The 21039-nt window shown below is 42.2% G+C and overlaps 1 protein-coding gene across 2 annotated transcripts; it reads right to left on the bottom strand.

Moving 5' to 3' along the window:
* Nucleotides 1-5373: 5373 nt before the first annotated feature.
* On the bottom strand, nucleotides 5374-19685 carry LOC105104074 (zinc finger protein 14). Of its 2 annotated transcripts, none has more exons than XM_064479874.1 (4): nucleotides 19552-19685; nucleotides 7719-7845; nucleotides 7461-7521; nucleotides 5374-7077 (listed from the first exon to the last, which is right to left on the bottom strand). In XM_064479874.1, exons 1-4 carry the CDS (start codon nucleotides 19552-19554, stop codon nucleotides 5472-5474), a joined length of 1797 nt encoding a protein of 598 aa, XP_064335944.1. In that variant the 5' UTR covers nucleotides 19555-19685; the 3' UTR covers nucleotides 5374-5471. The 2 variants fall into 2 exon arrangements, with proteins under 2 accessions (XP_064335944.1, XP_064335943.1); XM_064479873.1 differs by lacking the exon at nucleotides 19552-19685 and adding an exon at nucleotides 14365-14498.
* Nucleotides 19686-21039: the final 1354 nt, after the last annotated feature.

Here is a 21039-nt window from a genome sequence, read left to right on the forward strand (position 1 = left end):
GTCTCTTTTCCATTTTTTTCTGCATCCGATCTAACTGGACATTTATAGCAGAGGCTCCCCAACATGCAGCTCAAAGCACCCCGGGCATGACACAAATACTACAGATGTTCTATTATTGCTTAACACATCGCTCTCAGACACTACAACTCTCTGACAAAGGTAAGCCATCATATACCTAAACAAGCAATTCGCCAGTGAAAACATACAAATGGCCAATAGGCACATGAAAAAATGCCCAATATCGCTAATTATCAGAGAAGTGCAAACCAAAACTACAATGAGGTATCACCTTACAGCAGTCACAATGGCCATCATTCAGAAGTCCACAAACAATAAATGCTGGAGAGGGTGCGAAGAAAAGGAAATCCTCCTACACTGTTGGTGGGAATACAGTTTGGTGCAGCCATTAAGGAAAACAGTATGGAGATGCCCCCAAAAACTAAAAATAGACTTAGCATATGATCCAGCAATCCCACTCCTGGGTATATACCTGGAGGGAAGTCTAATTCAAAAAGAAACATGCACCCCAGTGTTCATAGCAGCACTGTTTACAATACTCAAGACTTGGAAGCAACCTAAATGCCCACTGACAGATGACTGGATAAAGAAGTTGTGGTATATTTATACAATGGAATACTACTCAGCCATAAAAAAGAATAAAACAATGCCCCTTGCAGCAACATGGATGGACCTAGAGATCATCATTCTAAGTGAAGTAAGCCAGAAAGAGAAAGAAAAATACCATATAATATCACTCATATGTGATACCAAAACCAAAAAAAAAAAAAAAAGACACAAGTGAGTTTATTTACAAAATGGAAAGAGTCCCAGACATAGAAAACAAACTTATGGTTACTGGAGGGAAAGCGGGTGGGAAGGGATAAACTGGGAGTCCAAGATTTGCAGATACTATTATACATAAAATAAATATACAAGTTTCTTCTGTATGGCACAGGGAACTATATTCAATATCTTGTAGTAACCTATAATGAAAAAGAATATGAAAATACGTGTGTGTGTGTATATATATATATATATGTGACTGAACCATTGTGCTGTACACCGGAAATTGGAACACCATTGTAAACTGCCTGTATTTCAGTTACCAAAAAAAAGTATGGTTTCACACTGTTTACAAAACCAAGACATGAAAGCAACCTAAATGACTGGATAAAGATGTGTATATATATGGAATGGAATACTAAGCCATGAAAGATAATGAAGTAACGCCATTTGCAGCAATACGGATGGACCTAGAGGTTATCATACTAAGTGAAATGTCAGACAAAGACAAATATCATATGATATCATTTATATATGGAAATTAAAATGTGACACAAATGAACTTATTTATAAAACAGAAACACTCACAGACATAGAAAACAAATTTATAGTAATTGAAAGGGGGTGGGGGAGGGATAAATTAGGAGTCTGGGATTAGCAGATACAAACTACTATATATAAAATAGATAAAACAACAAGATCTTACTGTACAGCACAGGGAACTATATTCAAAATTTTGTAATAAACCATAATGGAAAAGAATATATACACACACACATATATATGTGTAAGTGAATCACTGCTGTACACTAGAAACTAATACAACATTGTAAATCAACTATACTTCAATTTAAAAAAAAATTATGGCTTCAAGTTCCCAAGTCTGAACAAAGTAAGCATACACGGAAATCCTTCAAGTCTTGTTGCCTTCATTTAAAGACCTCCGGGCAGAAGGCCCAAGAATGGCCACAGCTGTAGAACATGCAAGTGTGACTCTACTCCAATTGTTAAGAATTAGGTTGCAGCTAGACTGTTTCAGTGTGATCTAGAATGATTCCCAACAGAAAGACTTTACTTAGCTTTTGAGACAGCACTGGCAATGCCAATGTGCGATACAGAAGCATTCTGAAATCAAGGGCACACGTCACTAAAGAGATCAGATAAAAACAAGGGACAGACTGTAAAAATTAAAGCCTCACTAAAAATTAAAGCCTCACAGGAAAGCAGACAGTAGCTCCGCAGCAGATCCAAGCAGTATCCACCAGCCTGCTGCCGAATGATCCCACAATCACCATACCATACTTTAGGACCGTCACCAGATTTGGCACTGACAACACCACGTGGCACTTACTTGTGATTGCTGTCACCTGTCTTAATTGATGAACGCATTCTGAAGGAGTGTTCTCCAAGCAAGGAGACTGCAGCCACATAAAAAGACTTTACATCTTGAATTCAACTGCATCAAGTGTGACTAGCAAAATAAACACCTTATTATTGAAATATGCTTCAAGACTAAGATTTTACCACGAGCAAAACATAAGTGAGGGGGAAGGGGCAATGAGGGGGGAAAAAATCACAAGACCATCACCAAAGCCTTACATTTTAAAAAAGGTTACCTTCACTATTCAGGAAAGGGGTTAGGTGGGGAGTGGGCAGGAAGTTAACAAAGTCCTACCAGTGCAACCCTGTTTGGCTGCTTCTGTAGTGGATACTTTGTGGGGTGACACCAGCCAACCCCATGTGCGACCTGTAGGTGAACATAGCCAAGCAGGTTTAATTAGATCAGACACAAGGGGCTATTCCCTCCTTTGATAACAAATTACGCAGCTGAAAGTGCCTACCACAGCAAGCGAGAAACAAAGGCGGCAAAGCAGAACCGTAACTGAATCCTTCTCCTAGATGGCCCTTGACAAGGATTTACTTGTAACCTGGGAAGTGGTGGGTGGTGTAGGAGGGAACAGGTGATTTAGATAAAAGCCAGCTCCAGAAGATGAACTGCTTGGGAATGGGGAGGAGGGAGATGACAGCAAAGTCTCTGTTTTGTAGTCCAAGTTTACACTATTTGTTACACTTTTAGCTGCTGCTTGGTCTCATGCTCCCAGACCTGGTCCTGGTTTCCCACACCAGTCTTGCACCCCAGGAATTCCATAAAATAAATCACCCTAGCCTCCCGGATTCCACACACAGCTCCGGGGGAGTAGCGCCACCACAAACCTGGCTCCGGAGGCTTTCGTACAGAGCATCCTCTAAGCCCAGGCTGGGGGCGGCGGGGAGCGGGGGACGAAGCGGGCAGGAGGCAAAGGGAGGCGATGATACTTCGAAACCTTCTCCACCCCCACGCGCGTTAGAATGGTCGATTTTTGGATCCAGGTTCAGCAGGAATTAATTGGCAGGCAAATCCAGAGTTTACCCCACTTCCGAAAAGGACCACAGACTGACTGGCGGGAAGGAAGCTTTCGCCCCCAAAGGGCTCCTACCTGCTCTGTATTCCTCCTTGGTCCAAGATAACAAGCTCAAGCCAAAAGCGGCTGCGTAGTTCGCCAACTCTCCGTTTTCCAAATGGCCCAGGGGCCCATACAGGGCCCAGAAGGTGGTAGTGGTGGTGGAGGAGGGAGGGAGGGGAGGGAGGGAGCAGCGGCTGCTACAAACAACATTCCCAGCCCTGCGCTCAGCCTGCCCATCACCGCACCGCCGCCTCTCAGTCCTCCTCCTCCTCCCGGCCGGCCGCCGGTGGGGCGCCTGGGAGGCGGCATAGCCCGCGCGGCGCTGCGGTCGCCGCCCTCCAGCTTCGCCGGGTGCAAGTGCGTGGCGAGCTCCTGCGGGGCCGCGGCGCGCGCCCGAAGCGGTCCCTGTGCCCCTTGTCCATAATCAGGGGGGTCCAGGCTCCGGAACCCGAGCGTGCGGCCGCGCTGTGCTGCGCGGAGAGCCGGCGCCGGGCTGCGCAAGCTCTCGGAACTGCGCACGCTCAGCTCGCGCTCCGCGGCGCCCACGTGCGCCGGCGCTGCGCACCGCGGGGCGGGGGGCTCGCGTCCGTCCGGAAGCGGCTGCTCATCTCCAGCTGCTGCAAGGGCACCACCTGGAAGCTGCCCACCATCGCAGTGCGCGCGGGTGCTGCGCTTGCCACGCGAACTCCACCACTTGTTGAGCAGGTTCTCCGCGTTAGCACTTGATGGTTTACAGAACAGTTAATAAAATGTTTCTGTGAAACAATTACAGAAGCATTCCTGTGACAAAAAAAAAATTTATATACTTCGGCTTACATACAAACATAATTTAAAACACGCTGAGATTACATTCAGCTACAGGGAACAGGACACCCCAACACAAGGAAGGAGTCTATTCTCTCAGGGCAGGACCAGGTGAAGGCAGTCAGCTTACACGGCAGTAGGGAAACAAACTCCCATGCCATTCTGTTGACTGCACCATGATAGATGTCATGGTGTATCAGGAAAATAGACTCACTAGCACCATTAACAGCATAAGGTGTTTGTTACACACATTAGACTTTAAATGGAAATAATCTAGAGAAGAGGCGAATCAGACAATACTCCCAAGCATTAAAGGCCACAGTAGTTTCCTGGTAAATACAGGAGGCCTTACAGAAAAATTCAAACTCTAATGGATCTTTGCTGTAGATCCTGGGAAGACATCAGTGGAAACCTACAGCTCTGCGAAAATGGAAATCAAACAACTGGTGGTGATTTTGAGGATACTCGGGATTGGAAGGTCAAAGAATCCAGAAAATGGGCTGGAAGATGGCATCCTTGAAGCTCCTTGGGTCTCTCTTCCTGTATGGTGGCTCCAAACTCTCACTAATGCCTTGTTTGTTCCTGCCTTCCAAAACCTACACAAGTGAGGCTACTGGCGAATTCTAACATGGAATCATAAAGGGGATGAATTCTATAAAATTTAATTTCTAACATTACCCACAGGGTCAGATAGCTGATCCATCACAGCTCTCTCTCTTAAAATCTATTCACCAAATACCAGTCAGAGGAAGGACAACAAGCAAAGGCGGAAATATGAAAATAATACTTCACATGAACCTCCAAAAAAGGAACTTTGTCATTAAGAAAGGTAGAATATATATAATAGACCAGATATCCAGGCAAAGCCAGAAGGAAAATTCCAGTAAGTACCATATTTTCCAACTCCCCCTTAACACAGAATGAAACTATAAAAAAGAAAAACCTGACTGCACATTAGAAATACATTTCAATTCACCCATGGATCCAACAGACTTCAAAATGGAGAGAGAAAATATTAACTGATTCAAGGAAAAAACATTACACATTAATCTCATGTACTATTGTTGAAAGACGACTTACAAAACTATCTCACCTCAATATTCATTTATGAAACTAATTAGTAGAAATCCACACTCCAATGATGTACTTTAAGAGGCTTGAGTAATGGAAGAGAATCTGAAAAAAAATCTATATATGTATATGTATAAGTGAATCACTTTGCTGTATGCATGAAACTAAAATTGTACATCAACACTTCAATAAAAATAAGAATTTAAAAATGAAAGAGGCTTGATAAACACAACATACTTACAACTTAATAACAATTCTTTCATGTTGAAAGTTTTCCAGAATATTGCACATGGATTAATTTTCATCAAGCTTTCTCATCTTACATTTATATTTATTTCTGGTGGGAGTGTTAACATGTAAGGATGAAGGTCAACTAAAGTCTTTCCCACGCTGTTTACATTCAAATGATTTTATCCTGCGAGTCCTTTCATGCCTTCGGAAGGAAGTGGGATGATTGAAGGCTTTCCCACATTCTTTACATTCATAGGGCTTCTCTCCAGTGTGAGTTCTTTCATGTCTTCGAAAACTCTGATACCACCTGAAAGCTTTTCCGCATTGCTGGCACGCATAGGGTTTCTCTCCTGTGTGAGTCCTCTCATGTGTCTGCAAGGAACTGTAACCTCTGTAGGCTTTACCACATTGTTTACACTCATAGGGCTTTTCTCTAGTGTGAGTTCTTTCATGTGTTCGAAGGTAACTCAGACACCTGAAGGCTTTACTACATTTTTTACATTCAAAGGGTTTTTCTCCAGTGTGATTCCTCTCATGTCTCCGAAAACTCTGATAACATCTGAAGGCTTTTCCACACTGTTTACATTCATAGAGTTTCTCTCCAGTGTGTGTTCTTTCATGTATTCGAAGCAAAGCTGAACAACTACAAGCCCTTCCACACTCCTGACACTCATACGGTTTCTCTCCAGTGTGACTCCTTTGATGTATTTGAAATGAGCTGGGAGAGATAAATGCTTTCTCACACTGCTTACATTTATAAGGTCCAATGCCAGTGTGGGTGATCGTGTGCGCTCGGAGGCTCGCGAGAGCTCTAAGGGCTTTCCCACACTCCTTACATTCATACGGTTTTTCCCCAGTGTGAGTTCTTTCATGTTTTCGAAAAGAACTGGGACAACTGAAGGCTTTACTACATTTTCTGCATTCATAGGGTTTTTCTCCAGCGTGATTTCTTTCATGTATTTGGAAACCTATGTTAGAACTGAAAGTTTTACCACATGGCTTACACTCATAGGGTTTCTCCCCGGTATGAACTCTTTCGTGTGTCTGGAAGGACGGATAGTATCTGAAGGTTTTACCACATTGTTTACACTCATAAGGTTTCTTTCCAGTGTGAGTTCTTTCATGTATTCGAAGAGAACTGGGACAACTGAAGGCTTTATCACATTTTTTACACTCACAGGACTTCTCTCCTGTGTGAGTCCTCTCATGAGTCTGGAAAGTCTGGAGATGTCCATAGGGTTTTCCACAGTGTTTACATTTATAGGGCTTCTCTCCAGTGTGGGCTCTTCCGTGTACCTGAAGTGAAGTTGAAGAACTGAAGGTTTTTCCACAATCCTTACACTTACAAGAGGCAGCTCCAGTATGTGTTACCATGTGTCTTCGAAAAGTTTTGAGCCACATGAAGGCTTTCCCACACTCGTTACATTTATAGATTTTCTCTCCTTTGTGATTTCTTTCATGTTTTTCAAAACACTGCAGATAACTAAAGCCCTTCCCACATACCGTGCATTTATATGGCTTCTCTCCGTATTTCTGATACCCATATGGCTTGCGTCCAGTGCGACTCCTGGTGTACCCATTATGGGATGGATGATCCATGAAGACTTTTCCACTCACTTTGTGTTCCCATTGTCTCACTCTGATAAGAGTTTTCTTCTTCAGACTGAGGTTTGGAATAAGGCTCAAGTTTTCTTCATATGGACTATCTTCTTTCTCTTCACAGATTCTCCCAACCTTACAACTTCTGTAAAACCAAGAAGGAATTATTAATGATTTCTTTATTAATGATTTCATCCTTATTAGAATATGTCAGCTACACTTTTATGATTTATAGCAAAAGTACAGGTTTTTCCTGTCTCTCATCTGAATTATTCAAAATTGAATACACTGAATGCAAAAGGACTCATCAAAACAGTAATACTCATATATACGGTTTATTAGAACTATTTCCAAGGGAATTATTTTGCAAACAGTGAACATCTATGTCACATATAAGAAAGTATTTGGAAGGAAATTTTCTGGGAGGCAATAAATGTAAAGCAGGGATTGTTTTGTTTCTTTCTAAAATTTGGAACCATAATGTAATTCTCACACGCGACACTGCTTTCTACTGTGAGCATCACTTACCTTAGTTTTCTCCCCTGGTGTTTGTACTGGTCTTCAATGACATGATCTTTCCATGTTTCCCCTAGAATGCAGACCCAAAAAAATGATTCCAAAGTTTTAGAAGTTGTATTATTAGACTCAAGTTCTCCAGTGAAGTGCAACCACGCCTAGCTTATTCCCCAGTGTCCTCCCTTCCACATCGCACCTCCTAGAACAACACTGATGGGCAGAAAAACTTGTCTTCTGAATGACAAGGTAAAGGGAAGTTGTCATCCTTACCTAATGAGGCCAGGTTCCTGAAGGTTTCCCCCATCACATCTCTGTAGAGTTTCTTCTGTGAGAAATCCAGTAAAGCCCACTCCTCCAGGGTGAAGTTCACAGCCACGTCTTCAAAGGCCACTGGGTCCTAAAACATCCCAAATATGTGTATGGTAGGGTAAGACAGACAGACAGCACTGGACACCTATACGCCACTTATAGGATTGTTATACATGATTCTGTTATCCCTAGACATCTATCCCAACTTGATCAACACAAACATACTCTCTGTCCACACTTACTTTCTCATAAACTTAACAGCATCATGAACACATGGAAATTATTTACATAGTTTTTACTGTGATCACATTACATCTCATTGTTCTCTAATGGGAGAGTCCAGAGTATGCTGGGAAATGACAAAAATGCTACATAAGCAAAATAAATACTATCTATTTAAGACCACTGATTCCTTGTGAGAAAACTCTTTCCTCTCCTTCCTTATTACCCACCATTTATGGCACTCTGAGGCAGAGGGACAAATCTGCATGAGCTTAAAATGAATAAAAACATAGTGAAGAACTATAAGCTTTTTGTTCTATTCTGATTACCAAACATGAGAGTTCAGGAGGCCTGTGGCATCCAACTTTTCACAAGGTCCAGCTGGCCATATTTTCCTAAGTTCTCTAAGTCACTGGAAGTAACCAGATGCAGATAACTGAAGGAAAATATTCTTGTGGAAAAGTATAGCTTTCACCTTGTGTAACTTTTATCACAGACTCAGTTTTTTCTTGTTCTCTCTGTTCAATTTGATGGGTTAGAAGGTTACTTGTAACTTACAGCTCAAACATGGGAAAGAAGGCATGAAAACCGAAGATTACAAAATCCCTACACTTGCGTATCTCAGAACTGTTGCCAGCCAATTTCTGGTGTGCATGTGCTCACATGTGTGCATATACACACCGACAAACACACACACACTGAGATAATAATATACCAGAAGGCTGCTTTCCTGCAGAACTGTTAACAGTGTATCCTGAGCCCTACTGACTTTTTTTTTTAAAAGTTAAGAGGCTGCACATCGCAAGAGAGTCCACTCTAGTCCACAATGGTTTGATGGTGAATTTGCCCACGATTATAAAATATGTAAAGGTGTCAGCAGTGCCTTCCTCCAAACGAACATAAAATCGCCATTCTCCAATCAGGCGGAGGTGTTCCCTGACCAGCCCCTCCAGAGGCTGCCCTCCTATGTTGTCATAGCCCGACTCCCCCAGGGAATGAAGGAGCATCACAGCTCAATCCCTGAGCTTAGGGATTCCTCAAGTGATGACATCACACACATCCAACATGGCTAGAAAAGGTTTATTCCTCCAAAATCGAGATCTCTGGGGACAAATAAGGTAGGTCTCTCAAGCAGGCATGAAAGCTTTAAGAACAAGGAAAGGTGCATGGACTCGGGTTTTACTGAGGTAGGGGTGGGCTAGGGTGAGAGTTCACACACAAGGACAGGAGCGTGCATTGATTCAATCTCCTGCAACTGCCAAAGGAAGGAGCGTGCAGATTTTCTTCCTGCCTTGGGTACAGGTGCATCAGAAAGGTAAGGAGGAATGGTGTGTGGTCTGAGGTGTTTGCATGACCAGCGACACGGTACAGTGTTCCTTGACAGAGGATGTGGCTGAGCTGTAAGAGTACACAGGAAACTCAAGGGCAAGCACTCAAAAAGTTCAAACATATATGTAATAGATATACTAAGAGAGGAGCAAAAAAAAATAAGAATAAAGTAAAATGCCAGAGAAGGCAGGAAAAAAGGGGAAAGATAAAAAGAAACAAAGGACAGGGGTAACAAATAGAAAAGAGTGAGAGGTGTGGTAGATACTAATCCAACTGTACTACCCACCACTTTCATCATCAGTGATCTCAGGACAACTGAAACATACTGTAATAACAGATTTTTAAAATCACACTTAAGTCATATGTTGATGAGAAACCTACTTTAAATAGAAACATAAATGAAAGTTAAAAGTATTGAGAAAAATGTCACATGCCAACACCAATTAAAAGGAAGCTGTCTGGAATAAGTATATGAATTTATGACAATGCAGATTTCAGATCATAAATTATAAATTCTAGCAGGCAGAAGATTAGGAAAGACAGCTGAAATCAACAGGCACCGCGGAACAACTGGATTTAACTGTAATCTATGCAAATCACATTCTTCTCAAATTCTTTTTTTTCCCCTCCTTTTTCAGTTTTATTAGGTAGAATTACTAGTTCAACTGCACATACACATTATATTGCATGTAAATACATATATTCAGTATATTGCACTTTTTTTGTTTACATGTATATACTAATTATTATTTTTAAGAACAGATTAGATCTTTAGTTTTTTTAAACTTACAAGTTTCTAAGGAACAGTTACCAAAATAGAACACATTCTGGGACATAAAACATGTGTTAACAAATTTGAAAGAACAGAAGTCATATAAAATATGATCTCATACCACACAGGCATTAATCCAGAAATCAGTAACAGGAAGATAGTTGAAAACCCTCCAAAATATATGTGGATTCAACAAGACATTCCTAAATAATACATGGGGTCAAAAAAGAAATCTCAAGAGAATTAAAAAATTATTCTAAAGTAAATGAAAATACAACTTATCAAAGGCTGTGGGATGCAGCAAAAGCAACAATGCCTAAAGGGAAATTTATACCACGGAACAAATACATTAGAAAAAAAGAAAAATCTATAATCAGCAATGTAAACATCTACCTCAGGAAGGAAAAGAGAAAATTAAACCCAAAGTAAATAGAATAAAATAATAAAAATTGGGGGGGGGAATCAATGGAGTATATTAAAAGAAAAAAAGCTGGCTCTTTGACAAGATTAATAAAACTGATAAACATCTGGTGAACATAACTAAGAGAAGAGAGAGACAGAAGTTACAAGGTCAGGCTTGTGGGTAACAACCCCAGGAGGTGTGGGAGGTGGGTGCCGAAGCCTTTATGGTGAAGGAGTCTCTGAGGACACTACTGGGTGTGCCCGTTATGGCAAATTAAACAGCCTTGAGCCTTTTATGGTAGGGGTGCCCATTCGAGGGGGGCCAATCTGCAAGTTAACAACATAAATGGACCCCAGTGCAAACAAGGGATGTGTTGCCTCCCAAACATCACAAGAATCTAGACCATGCTGCAGGTGCTGAGAGGAACGATCACTATTTCTTCCTGGTGTCAGCAGCCGCTCACAGAGCAGAAGCCTCCAGGCTCTCTCACCAGCCTGGCCAGGTAAGAGGCACTAGGGGGAAAGGGAGGGGCGAAGCTTAACTTTCAGCAGTCAGACATCAAATACGTGGACCCCTGACCGTCCATTATAAGAAATCCAGCAAGAAAAAAAGGCATTCCCACTGGCTTCTTTTTACATAAAGAAACACAAACGAAATGATCTAGAAGTATTTCAGGGTGGCTGGAGTAAGAGCCGAGGAGGAGAGCAGAATATGTGGGTTAGTTTTCTATCTTAGGAATTTTTTTAAAAATTCAACCTTTCCATGCACTACTTACTGAAAATGAGGAGAGAAATTTACAAATGCTGTATATTCCTACGATTAATCATTATTTTTAATTAGCTTTTGCTTTCTAAAATTCATTTAAACTTTTCTACATAGGAAACCACTTCAAGATTTAATCCTTTAAATACTAACAGATATGAAACTGCAGACTGTAAAAAACTGGACAAATCCCTTTCTACCTCAAAGAACAAGGGAGTTACCAAGATAGGCCCAACTTGCAATGCTTCAACTTGTGATTTTTCGACTTTACTATGGTGTGAAAGCAACGTGAATTGAGCAGAAACTGTACTTCCAAGTTTGAATTTCACTCTTCCCAGGCTAGTGAAATGCCTAACAATACCCTGTGGTGATGCTGGGCAGCAGCCATGGGCACAGCTCCCAGTCTGCCGGATACAACTACAACCATCCTGTGCCCAGACAGCCATTCTGTTTTTCATATTCAGTACAGTACTCAATAAAGTACATCAGATATTCAACACTTTATTATAGAACAGGCTTTGTGTTAGATGACTTTTCCCAACTATAGACTAATGCAAGCGTTCTGAGCACGTTTAAAGTAGACTAGGCTAACCTATGATGCTCAGTAGGTTAGGTGTATTAAATGCATTTTCAACTATCAATATTTTAAATCTACAATGGGATTATTGAGATGTAATCCCATCATAAATAGAGTAAGATCTGTAATAGTTCCTCCCTCCACTATATTTAACAGAAAATATTTTCAGTATGAGTAGCATATGATAATACATTAGGGGTTTCAATTAAGCCCTGAAATGTACTAGGAATTTCAAAGATTCCCATAAGCTTTGAGGTGAATTAAATAGAAATTCCCTCCTATGAATGAAAATAGAAATTCAACTGCTTTTTCCTCACATCCGTTAAAATAGGAATTCATTTGCCTGAGGAATAGTACAGACTCTAAAAAGTCAAAGTCAAGCACTGACCTAAAAATGGAAAAGGCACCCGAGAACTTAAACACCAAGATCACACATCTTGAGGTTCTCTTGCCTAAATGGAGCCAAAATTCTATTCGGTTCCACAATTTCCTTATCTTATACTGTATGTATCAATCAACTTACTTATTATAACCCCAAGTGCCAATGCAAACTAGTTTCAAAGGGCTACAATAGTCAATGGACAAAGGAATCCAAAGGAAAGAAGCACAAATATTGGAATCAAAACAGATATGCAGCATGCTTCTCTACAACTCAGGGGGGAAAAAACCCCAAACCCCACATTCAGAAAGCTGAACGTAATTGCAACTTGAGGTCTAAAGACTCCCGGTTGAGATGTAACACCTGGAGTGGGTCGGTCCCTGGTGAAAGAGGGTCGGACACCTGAGCAGCCACAGGAAAAGAACTCCAGGAGCTCCCCTACTCTCCCCTGTCTTGTAAGTATAGAAGCGCTCTCTTTAGGCTTCTGTTCTCACAAGTGAGGAAACTCTCAGCCAGATTCTGCTTAAGGTTCTGACCCAAATGAACTCCCAAAGTCATAAACCCTTTGTCCGTGAGACAAAAGAGCTGATCTTCAGGCTTTCTCAATGTACACCAATTACAGTCTGAACGCAAAACTCAAACATAAGGTCTAAAAGTGTCTAGACCTAAGGAACCACAACTAAAAACTCAGAAATAGCATCACTATGCCACCCCCACCCCTCCAAACACACACACCTCCACCCCGTGTGCACATGAAACCTCAGCATTCCAGGGTCTAGTAGCTTTCCTCGGTATAAAGGACTCCCGGAGGTAAGCAGGAAGGACACCTGCAGAAGGGGGCTCCCCAGGAAGGATACACAAGGCCTTCAGGTACTGCCCCATGCAGGCAAGGGGAGCCAAGCTTGTGTCAGCGACCACAGCTTCTGCTCCACTGTGCAGCGGCTTTAGAACACGGTTAACACTTTAAATGACACAAACCCAGTGTGTGAACAATCCAAAAAAGTCATTCAAACCCAGCATTTATGCAGAAACAAGGGGATAAAATTGTAAGGCACTTTGACCAGTTCAAATATCTATTCCTTTCAGAAAAAGGTGTCACGTAAGTATTGTCTCCAGTGAAAGAAATTGGTTCATAAATAACTAATTATACTGGAAGACTTCTCTGCAATTCTAAGCCTGAAAATTTACTTGTAAACACACAAAAGTAGAGAACAGGCCTCAGAAACTTCCTTTACATGCTCAGGGAAATAGAGTGAAAGAATCCCAAATAAATGGAACGTAATACTGGGATAGATTATTTTTTCTCAAATTCACCTCTTTCTTGCCTGTTTGGAACTATTTTGTACTGTCTTTCAAGCTCTATTGATTAAATACATTTTACCGCTATAGAAAAACTGAGACTTAAATTAGTGGAAAAAAACCTTCCCGAGGTGAAAAATTCAGGGAAGACTAGTGCTGACAGGACAAAACACTCAGGGAAAATTTCCAAAGAAGAATCTCCACCCAAAGCACTTTCCATAAGATGTGTGTCCAGGAAAGATCCTAGGGAGTAGAGTCAAAGGGATTTGATGCAACCTAGTTCCAGATGGTTATTCTCCGCTTTCCTCTCACAAAAACAGCCATAAGCAAATATAAATCTTTTTAAAAAGGGCATTCGACGGCTCTGGAACAAAAAAAGGTAAAATACTGGATCTGTCTGACATGCTGCGGGAGGACAAATAGTTGATTCCAACGTTGTGAATTAGAGAGGGGAAGTTGGCTTTGGGAAGGAGGTGAGGAATCTGAACATTAAGTGATTTATTATTAGTCCTAGGACGAGCTAGGGTCGGGTGACAGGAGCGTGGATTTGAGCCCCTGCTTTCCAACTATTTGGAAAACTCAAGAGAAAACAGGAGACCCCTAAGAGAAGAGAGGGACCAGGAATCCCACAAACTACAGCTCCTCCCACGCACGAACCCGACACCGAGGCCTGACTGTCACTAATTAGCCGCCCCGTGGTCGCAGCACAGCCTGGGGAGACGCGGGGATGCGGGCACAGGGGCCGGTCGCCGCTCAGTGACGTGACAAGACGCCCGGGGCCTCGGCGGCGGGCCCGCCCCACGCTACGAGCTGGTTGGGACTGAGATTCGAGTCCCGCCCCGCCTCCTGGGGCAGCACACTCACCATTTCTAGGTTTCCCGAGTCTCCCCGAGTCCTTCCTCTGTCTCCCAAGACCAGCGCAGATCACAATGCAACTCAGACCGCAACCGACTCACCAGGATCCGTGAACCACCGGTGACACACGACCCAAAGCTAGCCTGGAGCCAGTAAAGAAGTCCCCGCCCGTGCGGTGCGTCGCCCCCACCCACCCGCACCAGCGGCGCCCCTGATTGGGTAGCCTCAAATGCCACGCCCCCTCAGCTTGCCTGACAGCTGGAGGTCGGACACTCGGCTCAATCGAACCACCTTTCGCCAGTGGTTGGGAACATGACCCAGCCAGGCTTATATGTATTGAGAAAAAACTTTCTCCTGGCCTGAGGCTGCCTCTACAGTTTTCTCCCAGCTCTTTCTCCCATGTGGGCACAGCTGTTTACAGGTAATTCTTGGCTCAGTTTTCATAAAACTAGCACAGAGCACGAGGGTGCCCTAGGCCACGCAAGAACAGAAGAATCTTGTCTCTAGGGCTCAAGGGCTTGGCTTGGCGTAGGGCTATCCGGCTATTCACGGAACTGTGACCCTTGTTTAGCAACACAAGGTGACCTCACCATTTATAATAAAGAACCCGGCTCCATTTATCTTGATCCTTGCAAGAGCAGAGCCTTACACCGATTCCTTTCCCACTCTCCACTCATTTGGTACTTAAGTGAAAGAAACCCAGTGCACCTGGCACGGTGGGAAGATCGAACCCAGCAGCCCCAGCCTGGACGCAAGGACTCAGACTAACCACAGGATATGAGATGTGTTCGTTAGACTATCAGGTGATGAAATAAAAATTTGTATTCTAAGGCAAGAGAGGGAAAATTTAAACACTTTTCCTCTGCCCTTTGGCCTCCTCCCTCCCCTCTACTTGGCACTGTGTATCTGCATTATGCATCGACCAAACCTCCCCAATGGCAGAAATACCTAAACCTAAAGAGCAACATTCTCCTATCATCAAAAAGATAACTTCTTAGGAGATAACCTTCCTGCTTAACCCTGTATGGGGCCACAATGACCCACAACCTACTATTCATACTTGCTTTGTACAGGCAGAGCTGGATTGTGTAAACTGTCAGTAATATGTCATTTAATGTACACCCCCTGTCTCAAAACCTTTGGCCTCTAATGGGCAAAACAGTTCTCACAGCTTTCTGAGGGTCTGTTTCCAGGTTATAATCCTCAGTTTGCCTTGAATAAAATTTTCCACTTCTTTCTTAAATCTACTGATTACCCTTTTCATCAACACAGGTTTCATTAAATTTACATTTTACACTGGAAGGAAATTTAGATCAGATTTTGCCTGTGTTTCTAGAGAACCTTGAAATGTGCATGGCTATGATATTCCTAAGGCAACTGATTCAGATTTTCACTGATAGAAAAATAGTAAGTCTTTATGTAAGCAGGGGAAGTATCTGGAAATCCCCCTCCCCACCAGCTTTACTGAGGTATAACTAACTAATAAAACTGTCTGTATTTAGAGATTACAATGTGATGATTTAATGTATCCTACATTGTATACTTGAAGTCAGATAAGACAGTGGATTAAGTGATCTCACCACACACACAAAAAAGTAAACATGTGTGGTGATGATGGATGTTAATGAATCTGGAAACCTATATGTCTACAAGATTGAACTGCAAAACTCTTAATGTATCTATTTATATGAACACATTTTTGAGACATAATGTACATACCATACAGTACATCACATTGAAAAGTACAATTCGAAGGTTTTCAGTATATTCCCAGATATGTACAATCATTCCCACAGTCAACTTTTAAAGATTTTCATCACTTCAAAAAGAAATTCCTCTACACTTTTTCACTCCCATTATCCCATCTTCCTCCTCCAATATTCAGTCTTAGGAAATCTTAACCTACTATGTTTCCATGATTTCCTTATTCAGAGCTCTCAAATAAATGGAATTATATAATATATGGGTTTTGTGATTGATTCCATTCACTCAGCATAATTGTTTTCAAGGTATATCCATGTTGTAGCGCTGATCAATACTTTATTCAATTTTATGGCCAAAGAATATTCCATTAGAAGAATGAAATGTTTTGTTTATCCTTTCATCTGTTAATAGATATTAAGATTATTTCCACTTTTTTGGCTACTATGAGTAACACTGCTATAAACTTAATGTACAAATTTCTGTTTGACCATGTTTTCATGGAGAGTTAAGAGCTGCAATATTCAATATACACAGGTATATACAGGGAAAGAAATGCAAATATTTGAGTCAAGTGAGATAAGCAGTCGGTTTCCCCTAGTTCAGAAGAAAACCCAGATTCCCAACTAGCAGCCCAGTCTCCCCATGTTGGGCTACAATCCCTGGAGTCAGTTCCTGGTGATGGAGGATTGGGGGTACAGGGGAACACCTGAGCAGCTATAGGAAAGAACTCTGTGAACTCCACACACTCTCTTCTCAGGGTATAATGAAAATACTCCCTCTCTCTAAGCCTAAGGCTTCAGTTCTCACAAGTGAGAAAACTCTGGGCTGGATTCAGTTTAAGGTTGTGATCCAAATTGTTGCTAGCAATTGGGTTCTTGTCTCACACAAAGAATTCAGAGAATAGACACAGAGGTTAAGAAAGTAAACGAAGGATTTATTAAGGGATAGACAGTACACTCTCAAGAGGAGAGTGGGCAGGCTCAGGTGAGCTTTCTTCAGCAAGATGGTTACATAGGGTGTAAAAATGAATGGGCGGAATATTCATTGGGGAGGGAGGGGTTTGTGGTCATATCCCCGATTTTCATCCCAGCTCCACCTTTCTGAGGGGATGAGGGATTTTCATCCTTATTTCATCTGGATGGGAAGTGTCATGGCATCAGTGCATGACAGGCTCATTTTACTGTAATGAGGACATAATGAACAAAAGGTCATATTCGGACACTAGAGTATTCCCGCCTTTCTCCACCTTTCTTTGCCTGCCTCCAGGACACTTGCAACCCAAAATGTGTGGTTTCTTATCAGTCCAGAGGTTCCTGCTTTTCTTCTGCCTAAGGACCCCTGTTGTTCATATGCTGTACGGTTTCCTGCCATTTGGCCCGTGCCCCTCCTTTCTCTGCTCATATCTAACTACCTGTCTGCTCTAACAAAATGAACTCCCCAATTCATAAAACTTTTATCCAGAAGACAGAATTCCTGACCTTCACAGACTCTCTCAAGGTACTCAAATTACTCTGAGCGCACCTATGCTGTGGATGCAAAGCTCAAGCCCACCTCTCCCATAGTTACAACCTCAGAAAGGGTGTCACCTCCCCACCCCCTACACACCTTCCCATGTGCATCCCCAGTTGCCAGGGCTCTGTAGCTTCTCTCAGTATAGAGGCTACTTTCCATGGTGGGTGTGAACAAGTAGGACACTACAAGTGGAGGCTCCTCAGGAAGAAACAAGGCCTTCAAGTACTTTTCTCTGCAGGCTCAGGGGCGCTTTAGCTGGGAGACACTGACCTCAGGCTTCTCTTTCCACCTAGTTGCTCTGGACCGCTACTGGTACTTTAAATTGAGAAACCTAGTGTTTGAACAATCCAGAAAAATCATTCAATCCAATGTTTATGTGTAAAGCATGGAAGATAGATGTAAGGTAATTTTCTAGTTCAAAAACCCCCACAAATATCTATTCCATTCAGAAAATAAATATGTCAGTTAACTATTTCCATGCTAAGAAATTGTTTGGAAATAGTGTATGATTGCACTTAAACATGGAATCTAAAACACAAAACAAATGAACAAACATAACAAAACAGAAACAGACTCATAGACACAGATTACTGGTTGCCAGAAGGGAGGGGGATGGGAGATGAGTGAAACAGGTGAGGGAGATCAAGAGATACAAACTTCCAGTTATAAAACATATTAGTCATGGAAATACAGCAGAGAGAATATAGTCAATAATACTGTAATTACTCTGTATGAAGACAGACTGTAATTAGACTTACCTTGATCACTTTGTGATATATACAAAGTATCAAATCACTATGTTGTAAACTTGAAACCAATATAATTTTGTAAGTCACTTATACTTCAATAAAAAAGAAAGAAAAAAGAAATTGTTTGGAAAACAATCATATTGAACACACTTCTAGGTGTTGCAAGTCTAAGTCCTGATACTGTATTTGAAATCACCCAAAAGAAATGGCTAGATCTCAGAATATTCCTACGCTGTTCATGAGGAGGAAAAAAAAAAGAAAGAAACAAAAGTATTAACAAGTGGAATGTAATAATAAAATATTTACTTTTTCTTATATTCACGACTCTCTTGGCTCTTTAGAAATATTTCATATTTTCTATCAAGATCTATGATTAAATATTTAAATATTTATTTTAAAAAAAAGAGTTTAAAGAGTAAGTGACAAACTCATGCAGGGACAGTGCTGATATGGAACTGTCAGGAAAGGACACATCACTCATGAAAGTCACTAAAGACGAACCTCTACCCAAAGGACTCCCATAGGATGTCTGTACCCAGGGAGATTCTGGGGACAGAGACACTAGACCTTTATACAACATAGCTGAGGTGGTAAATCTCTGATTCCCCCTCATGTAAAATATCCACAGGTGAAAAATAAATCTGTGAAAAGAAGATTCATGGCCCTGTGGAGAAGTGATAATTAAAATACTGCCTGCATACTTAAAAAAAAAAATGCACCACAGAGGATAGTTAAAAATGAAGCTATGAACTGGAGAGGGGAAGATGGTGTTTGTGAATGTGGGGAAACACCTGGAAATTTAGGTATTTATTGCCAGCCCTAGGAAGAGCTAGGTGGGAGAACAGGCTCGTGGATTTGTGACCCTGTTTCTCAAACATTTGGAAAAGTGAAGGGGAAAAGAGTCCACCCCTGGGGAGAAAGGAGACACTGATGGCCCCACAGACCACAGCCCCTCCACCTCAGGTACCCCGAACACTGAGTCACAAATGTCGCCTGATAACCCTCTCCGTGGTCACCGCACAATCTGGAGCAGACACGGCCGCAGCAGCGAGCGGAGAGGCCGCCCTGCGTCCCGACTGCCGGCCGAGCCCGCACAATCCGTGCCGCGCCCCTGGCGGACTCGGGTCCGCTGGACTCGGGTCCGTTGACCGCAGGGAGGCCCGGGTCCCACCGTGGCCAGTTCCAGCCAGTCCCTCCGCCCCGGTCTCCCAACACTCGGCCCCCAACTCACCATTTTTCGTCTTCTCGATCATCCACCTCACGACTGCCAAGGCAAGCGCAGGTCACAGCGACAGAAGATGCCGCGGAGCCACCGTAAGCCTTTAAATGCATAATCCAGCGGCGCGGAGCGAGGCCGGACGCAGCAGCAACTGAGCCCACAATCCGTTAGAGCGTAGCCCACACACGTACGTAACCAGCGACCCCCTTGATTGGACAATTTGCAAGGCCCCGCCCTTCCGTCCCCGAGTGACAGCAAGGTGGAGGGCGTGTCTCTGAGCCAACCTTGTTGGGTCAGTGGGCGGAAACCGTCCCCATCACAGACACAGCTTTGGAACAGAAGTCCGCCAGTCAGGATACCGTGACCCTTCTTCACAAACATGGACACGTAAAAGTGACCTCGCCATACATAATAAGGAATCCAGATCCATTTTCCTCTTTGACCATTTCCTGTGAGGCCTCAGATGCTAGAATGTGTGACACACTCAGACAGAGAAACCACCGGAAGACCTTTCCAATGACATTCCATTAGTACTCACTTGTTGAAAGTTCAAGGTGGGAAAACTGAAGGAACACTGATGAGTGAAAAAGAATAGATGGTAAAGGTATGAAGACTAGACAAGGAATATCAGTGGACTATCACTGCCCAGGCCATTTATGAATTTTGATGATTCCAAGGACACGTGTATTGTTATTACCAAATCTTACCATAAAACATGTTGTACATTCTTTTCTGAGTGTTTTTAATGATAAAACTTTTAAGAAGTAATTAAGGTTAGAAACAACATAATTTACATAAGTTTGTTTGTCCTGTAATGTGGCAATCTGAGTTTTCGTTCACGGTTTTGGCAGCAGAAATTGTTAACAAGTCGAGGGTCTATTAAGAAAGAATGGGTTGCATAAATTCATCATCTACTTTTTAAAAACGAAGGGTATTGAAAAGATCTGGTGGATTTATCAATAAAACAAATAAGCAAAGTGTATTCATATATATATAAAATATTCAATATCACTAATTATCAGAGAAATGCAAATCAAAACTACAATGAGGTATCACCTCACACCATTCAGAATGGCCATCATTCAAAAATCCACAAATGACAAATGTTGGAGAGGCTGTGGAGAAAAGGGAACCCTCCTACGCTGCTGGTGGGAATGCAGTTTGGTACAGCCACCATGGAAAACAGCATGGAGATTCCTCAAAAGACTAGGAATAGACTTACCATATGACCCAGGAATCCCGCTCCTGGGCATATATCTAGAAGGAACCCTACTTCAAAATGACACGTACACCCCAATATTCATAGCAGCACTAATTACAATAGTCAAGACATGAAAAGAGCCTAAATGTCCATCAACAGATGACTGGATAAAGAAGATGTGGTATATTTATACAATGGAATACTATTCAGCCATAAAAACTGACAACATAACGCCATTTGCAGCAATATGGATGTTACTGGAAAATGTCATTCTAAGTGAAGTAAGCCAGAAAGAGAAA

The sequence above is a fragment of the Camelus dromedarius genome, chromosome 27, assembly GCF_036321535.1.
Source record: "Camelus dromedarius isolate mCamDro1 chromosome 27, mCamDro1.pat, whole genome shotgun sequence".
Taxonomy (NCBI): Eukaryota; Metazoa; Chordata; class Mammalia; order Artiodactyla; family Camelidae; genus Camelus; species Camelus dromedarius.